The 11,907-nt window shown below is 37.8% G+C and overlaps 2 protein-coding genes across 2 annotated transcripts; one reads left to right on the top strand and one right to left on the bottom strand.

Annotated features, from left to right (window-relative positions):
• Nucleotides 1–1,882: 1,882 nt before the first annotated feature.
• Nucleotides 1,883–4,695, bottom strand: LOC106322825 (coiled-coil domain-containing protein 18-like). The gene is given in 5 exon segments (XM_013760968.1): nucleotides 1,883–3,435; nucleotides 3,438–3,557; nucleotides 3,560–4,028; nucleotides 4,030–4,275; nucleotides 4,537–4,695. Coding segments are annotated over 5 exon segments (2,235 nt in total). The 5' UTR covers nucleotides 4,600–4,695; the 3' UTR covers nucleotides 1,883–2,098.
• Nucleotides 4,696–7,061: 2,366 nt separating this feature from the next.
• Nucleotides 7,062–10,394, top strand: LOC106323254. Its single transcript, XM_013761409.1, has 7 exons — nucleotides 7,062–7,324; nucleotides 7,404–7,552; nucleotides 7,648–8,223; nucleotides 8,325–9,305; nucleotides 9,490–9,827; nucleotides 9,929–10,037; nucleotides 10,142–10,394. Exons 2-7 carry the CDS (start codon nucleotides 7,421–7,423, stop codon nucleotides 10,175–10,177), a joined length of 2,172 nt encoding a protein of 723 aa, XP_013616863.1. The 5' UTR covers nucleotides 7,062–7,324; nucleotides 7,404–7,420; the 3' UTR covers nucleotides 10,178–10,394.
• The last annotated feature ends 1,513 nt before the right edge of the window (nucleotides 10,395–11,907 follow it).

An 11,907-nucleotide genomic window follows, 5' to 3' on the forward strand; every position in this document is an offset into this window, starting at 1 on the left:
GAGATCATTGCACTCCATGAAGCAAGTAGAGAATGTGTATGGCTAAGATCAATAAGCCGACACATCTGTTCAAGCAGTGGGATTGACGAAAATACGGAGCCAACTATTCTATATGAAGATAACACGGCATGTATTGCTCAAACAAAGGACGGATATATTAAAAGCGATAGAACCAAACATATACCTCCGAAGTTCTTCTCATACACTCAAGAGCTCGAGAAGAATAAAGAGATTGAAGTAAGATATGTTCGATCATGCGACAATGCAGCCGACCTCTTCACAAAATCACTCCCTACCTCGGTATTCAGAAAACACATCCATAACATTGGAATGCGTCATCAGAAGGATCTATGACTGCTTATTCGAGGGGGAGCTTACGTAGTTGTACTCTTTTTACCTTACTATGGTTTTTCCCATTGGGTTTTCCTGGAAAGGTTTTTAACGAGGCAACAAAGACGTTAAGCGAGAACGGATAGTGACACCGGCCCCTAAGGGGGAGTGTTACGAAAGTCAAAGAAAGCAGCAGCCACCGTTTTCGTTGAAAATATAAAAGGATGTGGGGCCCGCTGCACTATTTGTACAGTAAAATCCTACTTTTTAATTTCTATATAGTACACACCGAAAACACTTCTCTTCTTCTTAATAAGAAACACTCTCTCTCTCTATATCAGTGTTATTATTTCTACGGATATAATATTTTGACCTTATTTAAATTCCTGCGATACAACAAAATATCAGTTCTTTTTATAACAATAAACATGTTTTTACGATTGTAGTTGCTTTCTGTGTTGACACACTTCCTTTTTTTTATTAGTTAAATGTAATTGGTTGATGGAACCGCTAGTTTTAGAGAAGCGAGATTATGAAATTATTTCAATGTATGGTGGCAATGTGCATAACACATAATATTTTCTTGTTTGATAAAGTGGATGTATACAAATAGTTAAAGCAGAGTTATAATATCTTGTATTGGTCGATAAAATGAATGGAGTGGCTTTTAGATAACATTATTGAAGATAAGAAGTAATGAGGCGGACTTCATATTACGTAAAAAATTATTTGCTTAGAGTAATAACATAGGTCTCCTTGGATTATTTGAGAAAGTTTTTCGAGGTTTAGTAGTTTCTGATTTGCATCCATTTCAATGTTATTTGGTGGAAGAGATGAGATAGCTGTACACTTTTTTTTTGAACAACTTAGATAGCTGTACACTTGTAGTTGTTTTGGACTGCTTTGTTTTATAAACGTAGGAATAAGTAATTTAATATTACGTAAAACTAAGAGGCGTGTGATTGTGTGAATGTTATTAAAAGGATCAATTGACTATGACATCTTGAGTTGTGGTTTGCATTTGTAACGCTGATCTCCCATAATATTTTGTTAAATATGGAATTTAGTGTAAAACAAAGGTAAGAGCAAATTCTTTAGTGTAGACAGAATCAGGTTCAAATTCGTTTAATTTGGTTCAACACAAATCTTACTTAATTAACTCAAAGTAAAATTTGGTTCAGTTTTTGGTTAGTTTGTTTTGAAAATTCCTTAAAACTTTTTGATTTTGATTATATTTTAGTTTAATTTTGTTATAAACTTTAGATAAATTCGGTTAATATCATTATTTTCGGTTAAAAGATTGGTTAGTTTGGTTCAGATTTTTGATATGGTTTGATTATAACAAAAAAAAAGAAGAAGATATGGTTTGATTATAATTCTTTTTTTGCTTTTGAAAAAAATGAAGTGATCGACTGATTCGGCTGTCGAAACATTTTTAGAAAACCTACCAAATCGAACCAAACTCCTAACTAAAACTAACCAAAAATTTTGGTTCGGTTCAGCGGATTCGGTTTGATTCAAAATCCCAGCCCTACCATTAACCATAATGTCATTGGAGATCACAGATGTTTTATTCTTACAAGGAGAACAAAGAGGATACAAGTCTCTTGCTACATGTCTAACCTTTTCAAAGACAGTCCTTGTATGCAGAACAATCTTAGTTTTGAGACAACATATTTATTCAACACCCGGTAACTCTACATATATCCACACAAAAAAAATCACATCACAGATCAAGCTTATAAAGTTAATCTGTATGTTCTAATCTTCATAATCCATTAATGCATGTGGATGCAGCACCATCAGCGATTCATGCATTCTCTAGGAGTCTCTCTGTCAATGACCAGAGCCTCCCAACTTCTGATTTCACCTCAGCAATACAATCGGCTGAACTGTTTTCGTTTTCTGGCACTACAACAATATCAGAATCTACCTCCATACTCATGTCAGCTTGAGTTAGAAGCTCTGTGCTCATCTCCGCAAGCTTCTGCAATGCGCTCGTTGCAGCTTCCACTTCAAGTTGAGCCGCATCTAGCTGAAGCTTCTCTATAGCTAGATCACCCATTGTTCTCCCCTCGATCCTCTCTTGCGCCAATGCATATAGCATTTTCAAATCTTCACCGTCATGAACCGTTTCTTCTTTCAGTTTCTTGACTTCCCTCTCCTTAGCTTCTAGTCTTCCCATGAGTACATTGATCTCTTCGTCTTTCAACGTCAGAGCCCTCTGCGCAGCTAAAACTTCCATTTCTTTCAACCGTAGATTCTCTATTGTGAAGTTTAGCTCCATCACTAACCGTTTGTTCTCCATCCCGTAATCACCGTAAGGTTGTTTCTCTTGTGGTTGTTGCTGCATCTGATCTTGAATCAATCTGCTCGTCAGCTTTGCGATTCTTTCCACCACCATCTCAGCTTCACTGGCTTGCATCTTGGAGCTGCCTAACTCATCTTCGATTCTGTTAAGGTGGAAATCTTTCTCCTTCAGCAATTCAGTCGCCTGCGTAAGCTGATCTTCTCTACTGGCCATAAGCATCTTCAGCTCTTTAACCTCACGGTTCACTTCTTCCAATTGATTCCTCGCTTCCGTGAGCTCTTCATCTTTCTCTTGCAGCAACAGTTCTAGAGAAGCCTGTTCAGACTTTAAATGCTGAATCTCAAGTTTAGCCTCCACCAAACTTGACTCTTTCTCCTGAAGTTGAGTCTGTGAGACTTGAAACTCGTTTGTTTTCTTGTCAAGCTCGTCTTGAATGGTGGAGACATGACGCATAGCTTCCTCCAACAGAGACTTCTCTTTCTTCAACTCCTCTCTTAAGTCCTCGAGCAGTTCCTTTTGGAGTGATGTCTCTCGCTCGAGTGCAAAGTTCTTAGCCTCGGCGACTCTGAGCTTAACTCTCTCGCTCTCCACTTCACCGCGAGCATCTCTCAAGCTTTGCATATATGACAACACGCTTCTCCTCTGCTCCTCGAGTTCCTCTAACTGTTTCTCTAACAGCACTTCCTTTTCTCCCATTTGCTCTCTTGAAGATAACAAAGCTTCCCGAGAAGAAACAAGCTCGAATCTCACATCGGTTAGAAGCTTCCTCACTCTCTTAAAGTCCTCCATGGTTTAGCTTCTCCAAGCCGCTTCACTATCTCCTCCTGAAGCTTACTCACTTCCTCCTGAGCCACCAACCACTCTTCCGTCTGTTTCTTTAAGTTAGCTTCTGTTTCTCTGAGCTTCTCTTGCTCCTCTTCTCCTTGAGAGCTCTCTGAAGCGCTTCTATCTCATCTTCTTGTCTCTCCACAATCTCCTTGGCTTGGCTCAAGAGCTGTGACTTGTTCTCAAACTCAAAACTCGCCACGGAGACCTCCTTGGTTTTGATTGAGATCTCAACGCGCATTCGATCCAGCTCACGCTCTTTAAAAGTCAATGACGGTTGCATAGCGACAAGCTCCTCATCTCTTTCCCTAAGCTTATGCTTTAACTCTTCGATCTCTCTGGCCTGTGAAGCTAACTCCACGTTCGCCCGCTTCAGCTCCTCTTGTAAACTCTCGTGCTTCAAAGAAGCTTGGAGGATGACTCTCTCCCGCTTCTCCAACCCTTCCTTTGCTCGGTTTAGTTTCTTCTTCTCGGAGAGAACCTTCCTCTCTGCATCCTGCAAGTCTTCTTCACGTTTCAACAAAGCCATTAGCGCAGCTTGAAGGTCAGACTCAAGCCCCCCCCCCAAGGCTTGAGTAGGACAGAGCCTCATCAGGAGGATACACCAAGTTCTCATTCGTTTGTTCATGTGTCCGAGCGAATAGTTTATCCAAAAGAATTTTTGAAGGCTCCTCAGCTGTTCCATTGTCGTTGAAGCTTGGTCGTGTATTGTTCAGAACTGATTGAACGGTGAGTAAAGAACGTCTCTTTCCCTTTCTACAACTGGTGAGGAACGTAACAAAAGTCTTCTGCTTCTGGTTTACACTTGTCTGCATCAAGAAATTATAACACAACACATCAAAATAAAACTCAAAGTTTTCATTTTTATTTAAGGGAAAGTAAAAAAGAAGAAGCAAAACTTGATGATTGTGGGCAGACATTAAGCATCATTCTGAGGAAAGCAAAGAATAATAAGAGAACAAAACCCAATAATAAGATAGTAAAAACATCATGAAAGTTCTGAGCTTTTTATAAAAAAAAATGTGAATCAAAAAGTCTAATAGAGGAAAGGTAAGTGAGAAGGTGAAAACCTGGCAGGGAGAGAGAGACGAGTAGGAAGAAAGATTCAGGCGAATAGCATGAGAGAAACCCATCACGAGCACATATCAAAGAATTTGAACCTGATTCTTGTAAGCATCCATATTTTTTTTCTTTAGTGTAAAACAAAGAGAAGTCTCATGTCAAAGAATTTGAACCTGATTCTTAATGAATGGAGGAAGAAATCCAAATAAAGCATATGAATAAGGTAAGAGCAGAGTAGAAACCTTAGCAGCAACTACACCCTGCACAAGGAGCCCGAAAATTCCTAACATCACAAAAAGTCAGATTAGACCTGAGAAATAATATTAAAAGAAAATATGCTTACAGTATCAACTCATCGCATTTAACGGAGCGTAAACTTCAGGAATACTCTCTATGATCCCTTTGAAAATAAGAATGACTCCACGATTCTTATCTGGTGCCTAGAAATGATATATCACAGTAAAATACATGACTGCATAATCTTTCATATAAAAGTTTTCTTTAATGAGAACTTGTCTTGCTCTAGCTTGAATTATATCACAGATCTGTTTACAAATAGAGCGTTCCAACTTCAACTTACAAACCAGGCATGTACAATCACAGACAATTCTCCTCAAAACTATTGAGTGTATGCGTGCATATATACACCGAATTGTAAGCATGAACGCCGTCATTATCACCACCTCCGACCTTCTCTGCAGTCTGGGACTACAAATTCATTGCGCAGCTCCGACTCCCCAAGCCAGGGGCGAGGGCACTGAGGAATTTAATAATATAAAATTAAGCAAAAAACAGCTAAGATACAAAAATTGTACACTACTATTTATCAATTTGATAGTTAGTTTAATAAACAATATAATATAAAATTAAGATGAATCAATCTATTTTTCTAAGTATTCTGAATTTCACTCTCATAGTTACACATGACTACAAAACAATGTTGTAATGTTTCTCAATTAATATATAAGGGATAAACAAACCATAATACCATATAAATAGACAGCCGTATATTAAAAAGTCTCGAGACTAATAAAAATATATTACAAATAAACATACACAAATATATGACATTCCGCGCGTAGTGCGGACCGGTCCTAGTATATTTATAAATGATAGAATATTTCTTTTTTTGAAGATAAATTTAGATATTATAATTAATTCCCTTAAACTAAGGAAGATTCGGTTTTTTTTTTCAATTTTAAGAAGATTTCCACGTATTTAGACAAAATCGTGAAAGTCGGCATCCTGCTTTTAACTAGTGAGATTTTTTGTATGTGTTAGTTTATGTCCCACAACTTCTTTTCGTTCGATTTTTGTTTTCTCATTTTTTTTTGAACAACCTTTTTGGACCGTCCCGTATTTTAATTCCGCACCGCTTATATTACGAAAACCGCGGTTGCCATCCGTACCCCTTTTAAAAACAAAAATGTAAGAAAGGATAATAAATTGGAAAGCAATAAAGTTATGCGATATATATACCGTACATGTCATCCTAATCAATCACGTTGATGTCGATAGAAAGTTTTAGATGTTATGGACATTCGGGGTCCCAATCGGGTTTCGGTTTTATCCATTTGGGTTTTGGTTTTTCGTATTTATCAAAATCAACCCCATTCGGGTTATATAAAAGTTCGGTTCGGGACCGATACGGGTTCTATCGGGTTCGGGTCGGAGTTAGTAAATCTTCAAAGAACCGGTATAACCCATTGTACTTTCGGGTTCGGGTCTCAATCGGTTCTTCGGTTTAAAAATATCTGATTTGTACCTATTTTGTAACTAAAACATAAATGAAACCGGTTCTTCGGATTTAAAATACATGATTTGTACATATTGTAATAGCCAAAACATAAGTAAAATCGATTCAAAAATAAGAAAAAACATCAAACGTGATCATTCAAAATCAAGCGAAAGATAAACATAGTTAGTGATAGAAAGAAAATCAAACAAATGAAATCATAAAACAAAAACTAAATTCTCATGAAATGAGAAACATTATTCAAGGAAAACAAAACCAAATTCTAAAACCTTCAGACTTCAACCGCCACATTCCTCCATCAACCTTCATGTAATAGATAATTATTTTAGAAGTTCAATAATATCTTAAAGTATTTTGGATACATATTAAGAATTAAGATCATATTTGGTAGAAGTTCTTTTTGTGATTTTAAATGTTTCGGATTTTATCGGATATCCATTTAGGTCCGGATTCGGTTCGGATAATACCCATAACCCAAAATACCAAAAAACAGGATCCATTCGGTATTTATGTCGGGTTCGGATCGGTTCAGATTCATTTTTATCGGATCGGGTTCGGTTCAAATTTTCGGGTTCAGTTTATTTGCCCAGCCCTAGTCATCTTTGTAAAAAGGGTCTCGGTGTTAATAAAGTTTACTTTAAATTTCGTTCGCAATTATCGTAGGAGCTTTTGGAATGTTTTGACTAGCAGGTATTATTCAAGGCTAGTAGATATATAAATTAGAGGTTGTTGTGACCTGCATAAAGAAAGAAAGATCTCAAAAAAATGTAGTAAAACAGAGAAAAAAAAAAAGATCTCAAAGAATTGGAGTATTTGAATGAATTGAGAAAGCTAAACCTAGTTAGAAATTATAAAAAAGTTGTACTATGGTATTTGAACTTTTAAAAGTAAAAAAGTATTTGATTTCTCTTTTCCTTACCGAGGAGGAAAAAATGAGGAGGAAAAAATGAAGATACAAACCACATATCTTTTCGACTTCCAACACTCAACCGTTCGATTCCCTCCTTGCAGTGTTTCTTCATCTTCTTTTTGGAATAAATGTATCTCTCTCTGTGTAAAAAGATCTAATAAATATATTTGCATAGAATTGGAAGAAACTGAGAAGTCTTGTGATTGCAGTGAGAGTTAAAAAAAAAATGCAGCGACTGTGGGAAGTGAAGGAAAAGAAGGAGAAGAAGGAGAGAATCATCAAAGGAAGAGATCTAGTGGATGTTGTCTTCTCATGGTCTGTTCGTGATGTCCTCAACTCAAAGCTTTACAAAGGAAAGGTTCTGTTTTCTTCTTAGAATCCTAAGATATATTTACCCTTATTACCTCTTTGCGTAGGTGCTTAGTGGATTTTCTGTGTGTTTTGGTTTAATAGGTTGATAAGATCCCTAACACATTCCAGTCAAGCAAAGAGTATTTTAAGTCATTTGTTAATCCGATCATCGAAGAGACACATGCTGCTTTGTTGTCAAGTATGGAAACTCTTAGAAGAGCACCAGCTTTCAAAGTTTGGGAAATCAAGCCAGCCAAAGATTTTAAACCTCCCAAGAATCTTTATTACGAGGTTACTTTGCAGACAGTGTCTGATAATACGACCAAGGGAGATGGGAAACTGTTGGAGTTCAACGATCTCATTGCAGTGACTGATAACAAGCCTTGTAGAATCGATGACTTGAGATGTTCCAATGAGCCTTACTTGCTTGCTCTTGTTTGTGGAGTGAACGAAGATAACCCACATTTGATTACTATTTTGGCTTCGAAACCCATCGTTTTCGAGGAAGGTCACATGGAAACAAGAAAGAAAGGCAAGGGTGTGAAGAAAAGCCTAAGCCTCTTTTGTGTTTATTTGACCAACATGATGACCAATATTCGTATTTGGACCGCCTTGCATCCAGATCCTGAAGGCGGAAACTTAAAGCTTATATCTAAAGTACTTAAAAGCCACAATGAGGTAATTATTATGAATCTTTTTTTTTTTTGGTAAAAGTAATAATTATGAATTCACCTGAAGCAAATAAAATTCAATTCTTACAAACTCTGTTTCTTGTGTAGGTTGGTGGTGAAAGTTGTGTTTCTTGCCAAGAAAACAGTGAGAATATTATGCCAAATCACATAGAGAAAAGGCTGCGTTCTTTCAAACTGAATACATCTCAGGAGGAAGCGATTTTGCGTTGTCTAGAAGCCAAAAACTGCCGCCACTCCAACAATATCAAACTTATATGGGGACCACCAGGGACCGGGAAGACGAAAACAACAAGCGTTCTGCTTTTAAACCTCTTTAAAATGAGATGCAGGACACTGACTTGCGCTCCAACTAACATAGCTGTTCTGGAAGTTGCTTCAAGGGTTGTGAAACTAGTCTCCGAGTCATTGAGGCTTGGTGGATACGGTCTTGGAGATATTGTCTTGTTTGGCAACAAAGAAAGGATGAAGATCGATGATCGGGAGGACCTTTTCGATGTTTTCCTCGATTACCGAGTTGATGAGCTCTATGACTGCTTTCAGGCTTTAACTGGATGGAGAGCAAATGTTCAACGCATGATCTCTTTGCTCACTGATCCAAAAGAAGTGTATCGCCAATCCTTCATCGAGAATGACAAGCGTCGTCCTTCGTTTAAAAAGTTCGTAGAAAAGAGGTTTAGTAAACTGAGGACGGACTTGCGTTCTCAGTTCTCAACTTTGTGTCTGCATCTACCAACTGCTTCGCTCTCCTTTCAAGTCGCGGAGAAAATGAATGCCACTAATGGTCTACTTAGAGCTATGAAAGTTTCAGATGTCGTTAGAGTTTCCGGGAAAGAAGATACAAGAAAGCAAGATTGTGTGGAGATGTTAGGATCGATTTGCGAAAGCATCGAACTTCCTGATTTCATAGGGAAGTTCGGACTTCAAAGACTCTGCTTAGAAAACGCGTATCTGATGTTCTGCACAGCGTCGAGCTCTGCCAAGTGTGTTAAAAGATCAGCAACAGCCCTTGATGATCTTGCTAAGCTTCAAAGCAATAAGCTTCTTTCCTTTGAGAATTCGATATGGAAGGTTTTATTCTTCTCTTTTTATCATATGTTTTAAGGTTATCTATGCAAAATTCTAATTTTTTTTGTAATCCATTTGTGTGTGTATTAAGTGTCTTCATATATAATTTCTTTCATTGCTTATAATGGAAACAAAGTATTTACATTACTAATCTGCTATTCTTACTTCTCTACTTTTTCTCCTACAGGTTTTGCTTACCAACGAGTTCTTGAAATCTCTGGAGACTATCATAGACTCTGAAATTAACAAGAGAGTTATGAGCGTTTTGGAAAAGATATCAAATGGGAAGTTTCAACAAGACTCAAAGAGTGAGAATCTGTTTAGACAAGAGGATATCGATGACGGCTTAAGCCTCATTTGGACAGTAGACATTATCAAGAAACAGAATCACTATCTCCAAGTTTTAAAGATCTGGCATGTTTTGCCATCTTCTGACGTTTCTTGTGCTGAAAAATGTCTAGAGAAGCATTACAAGAGATACACGAGAGTCAAGATAGAACGGTGCAGATACATATGCTCTCAAGGGTAAGTGTAGTTATTTTTTGTGGTTTGATTATGAAAGAAACAAAAGATAGAACGGTGCAGATATATATCTAGTTTTTTTTGTTCTGTATGTATTGATGCAGGAATGTTGTTGTACCAATGAGATGGCCGGTCAAGTCTTGCTTAAAGAATGACATGATAAGCGATGTATCAAGATCGTTTGCTTTGTTGAGTGTTTTGGATGAAGCAGAGGTACAATCAAGCAAGACTTCTTTGATGAATCTTTTCAAAATTCAGGAATTTTTGTATAAATGCAATTCTAATCATATTTGCTAATTTTTGTTTCTGTTTTGCAGGAAACGATGGAAGATGAAGAATGTGTGGACGATTAGAAGAAAGGTTCTACTCCAAAGATCTTGAGACAGATTCTTCTTTAAAGTATTTCCTGAGTATCAAGCCGACTTTTTCTTTCTTTCCTTTCTTCCTTAAAAAGAAAAACAAAGTGTAGTTTGCTTCTTGTGCGTGGGTGGATTTAAAGCAAACTTCGTTTCTGTTCTCCAATATTATTGTTCAGATTTTCTAACTGAGGCAAATGAGATTGTCCAAGTCTCTCAAAATGTGTTTCTCAAAAAAAAAATATTTTTTATCGATTAGTAACATAAGTAGCAAAACGAACGATATAGCAAAAGTAGCTTGCCATTAATCGCAATGATCACTAACCGAACAATAGAGCAACTTGTTTGGTTCCTTCTAGACGGAGGAAAACCTGTTGGGTTTGGTTGGTGATAACCAAACTTGGAAGTTGGGTCATTAGTATTAGTCCATGAGATTAGTATTGGGCCTTGGAGGTTCTTAGGGTTAGTGAGACACATATATATAGTCTCTTGACCTAATTTTTATGGTGAGACTTAAAAGAATCAAAAAGACAAAAGAGAGAAAAAAGGGAAGGAGGCAGAATTTCGTCTTGGTTTGTCAAGGCAAATTTGGAGGGTCAAACGGATCCTGATAGGGCTGATATTTTGTGGGAAGCTTCTTCAGTCAGTGGGTTAAAGGTTCACCGAAGGGATTTGGATTTCAACAGTTGGATCTTCTGTTGTCTGGGTTTTAGTGAAGCTGGTCGTCACAGTTCTTCAGCAGTGCTGTCTTGAGTGTTTGGTAAATCCGACGGTGAGATCTTCTCTTATTGAGCTGAAATTTGGCAGAGGTGTTGTTGACTGGTTTGTCTTGGATTTGTACGGTGGGATTAGTCTCTGGTTTCCGGAACCCTTGTGAGCTGAGGTCGTTTGGTTGCTGCTGGTTTTGAAGCTTTGTGTTGCTCTCTTGTTGTTGTTGTTCTTGTGTTGGAGATAGCTCTTTGTAGCTTGAGTCTCTGTTCTGTTCAGGTTGTTGAACAGGAAGGACGTGGTTGTACTCACATACATTTATATAGTGGATTGTTGAGTGGACTACGGTCCCGTGGTATTTCCTTCTCACATCGAGGAGGTTTTCCACGTAAAAAGTGTTTGTCTCATTTAGTTATTGCTTATACTATATCCTGCTATCGTCGAAGTATTTTCCTCACAGGTTCACACAAGGTCAGGGGAAACACGATCGATCACATTCCGCTGCGCTCGTGTCGTGTGTCCATATTTTTCCCCAACAAAGTGGTATCAGAGCTACTGGTTTTAGAGCTTTGGGTTTGATAACTTCGGGTTATTGTGCTTGTGAGAATGATGGAAAATACGAGCAAGATGATAAGCTTGAATGGTGTTAATTATCATCTATGGAAGGGCAAGATGGAGGATCTGCTCTTTGTTAAAGAATTCCATGTTTCAGTCTTCGAGGAAAAGAAACCTGAGAAGAAGACGAATGAAGAGTGGAAGCTGCTGCATCGCAAAGTGTGTGGGTTGATAAGGCAGTGGGTAGATGATAATGTGTTGCATCATATTGAGACTGGGACGGATGCTCGTTCTTTGTAGAAGAAGCTGGAGCAGTTGTATGCTAGGAAGACCGGAAACAACAAGATGTACATGATCAAGAAGTTGGTTGAGCTGAGGTATCAGGAGGGAACTCCGATGACGGATCACTTGAATGCGTTTCAGGGACTGCTCAACAAGCTGTCTGATATGTGCACCAAGTTTGA

The sequence above is a fragment of the Brassica oleracea genome, chromosome C2 (genome assembly GCF_000695525.1).
Source record: "Brassica oleracea var. oleracea cultivar TO1000 chromosome C2, BOL, whole genome shotgun sequence".
NCBI classification, from domain to species: Eukaryota; Viridiplantae; Streptophyta; class Magnoliopsida; order Brassicales; family Brassicaceae; genus Brassica; species Brassica oleracea.

What these genes read in the sequence shown, in the direction of transcription:
- LOC106323254 (XM_013761409.1), top strand. Translation starts at nt 7,421, where the DNA reads ATGCAGCGACTGTGGGAAGTGAAGGAAAAGAAGGAGAAGAAGGAGAGA. An exon ending in CAAAGCTTTACAAAGGAAAG is followed by an intron (nt 7,553 to 7,647) that starts GTTCTGTTTTCT and finishes TTGGTTTAATAG; the next exon opens with GTTGATAAGATCCCTAACAC. An exon ending in GTGTTTTGGATGAAGCAGAG is followed by an intron (nt 10,038 to 10,141) that starts GTACAATCAAGC and finishes TCTGTTTTGCAG; the next exon opens with GAAACGATGGAAGATGAAGA.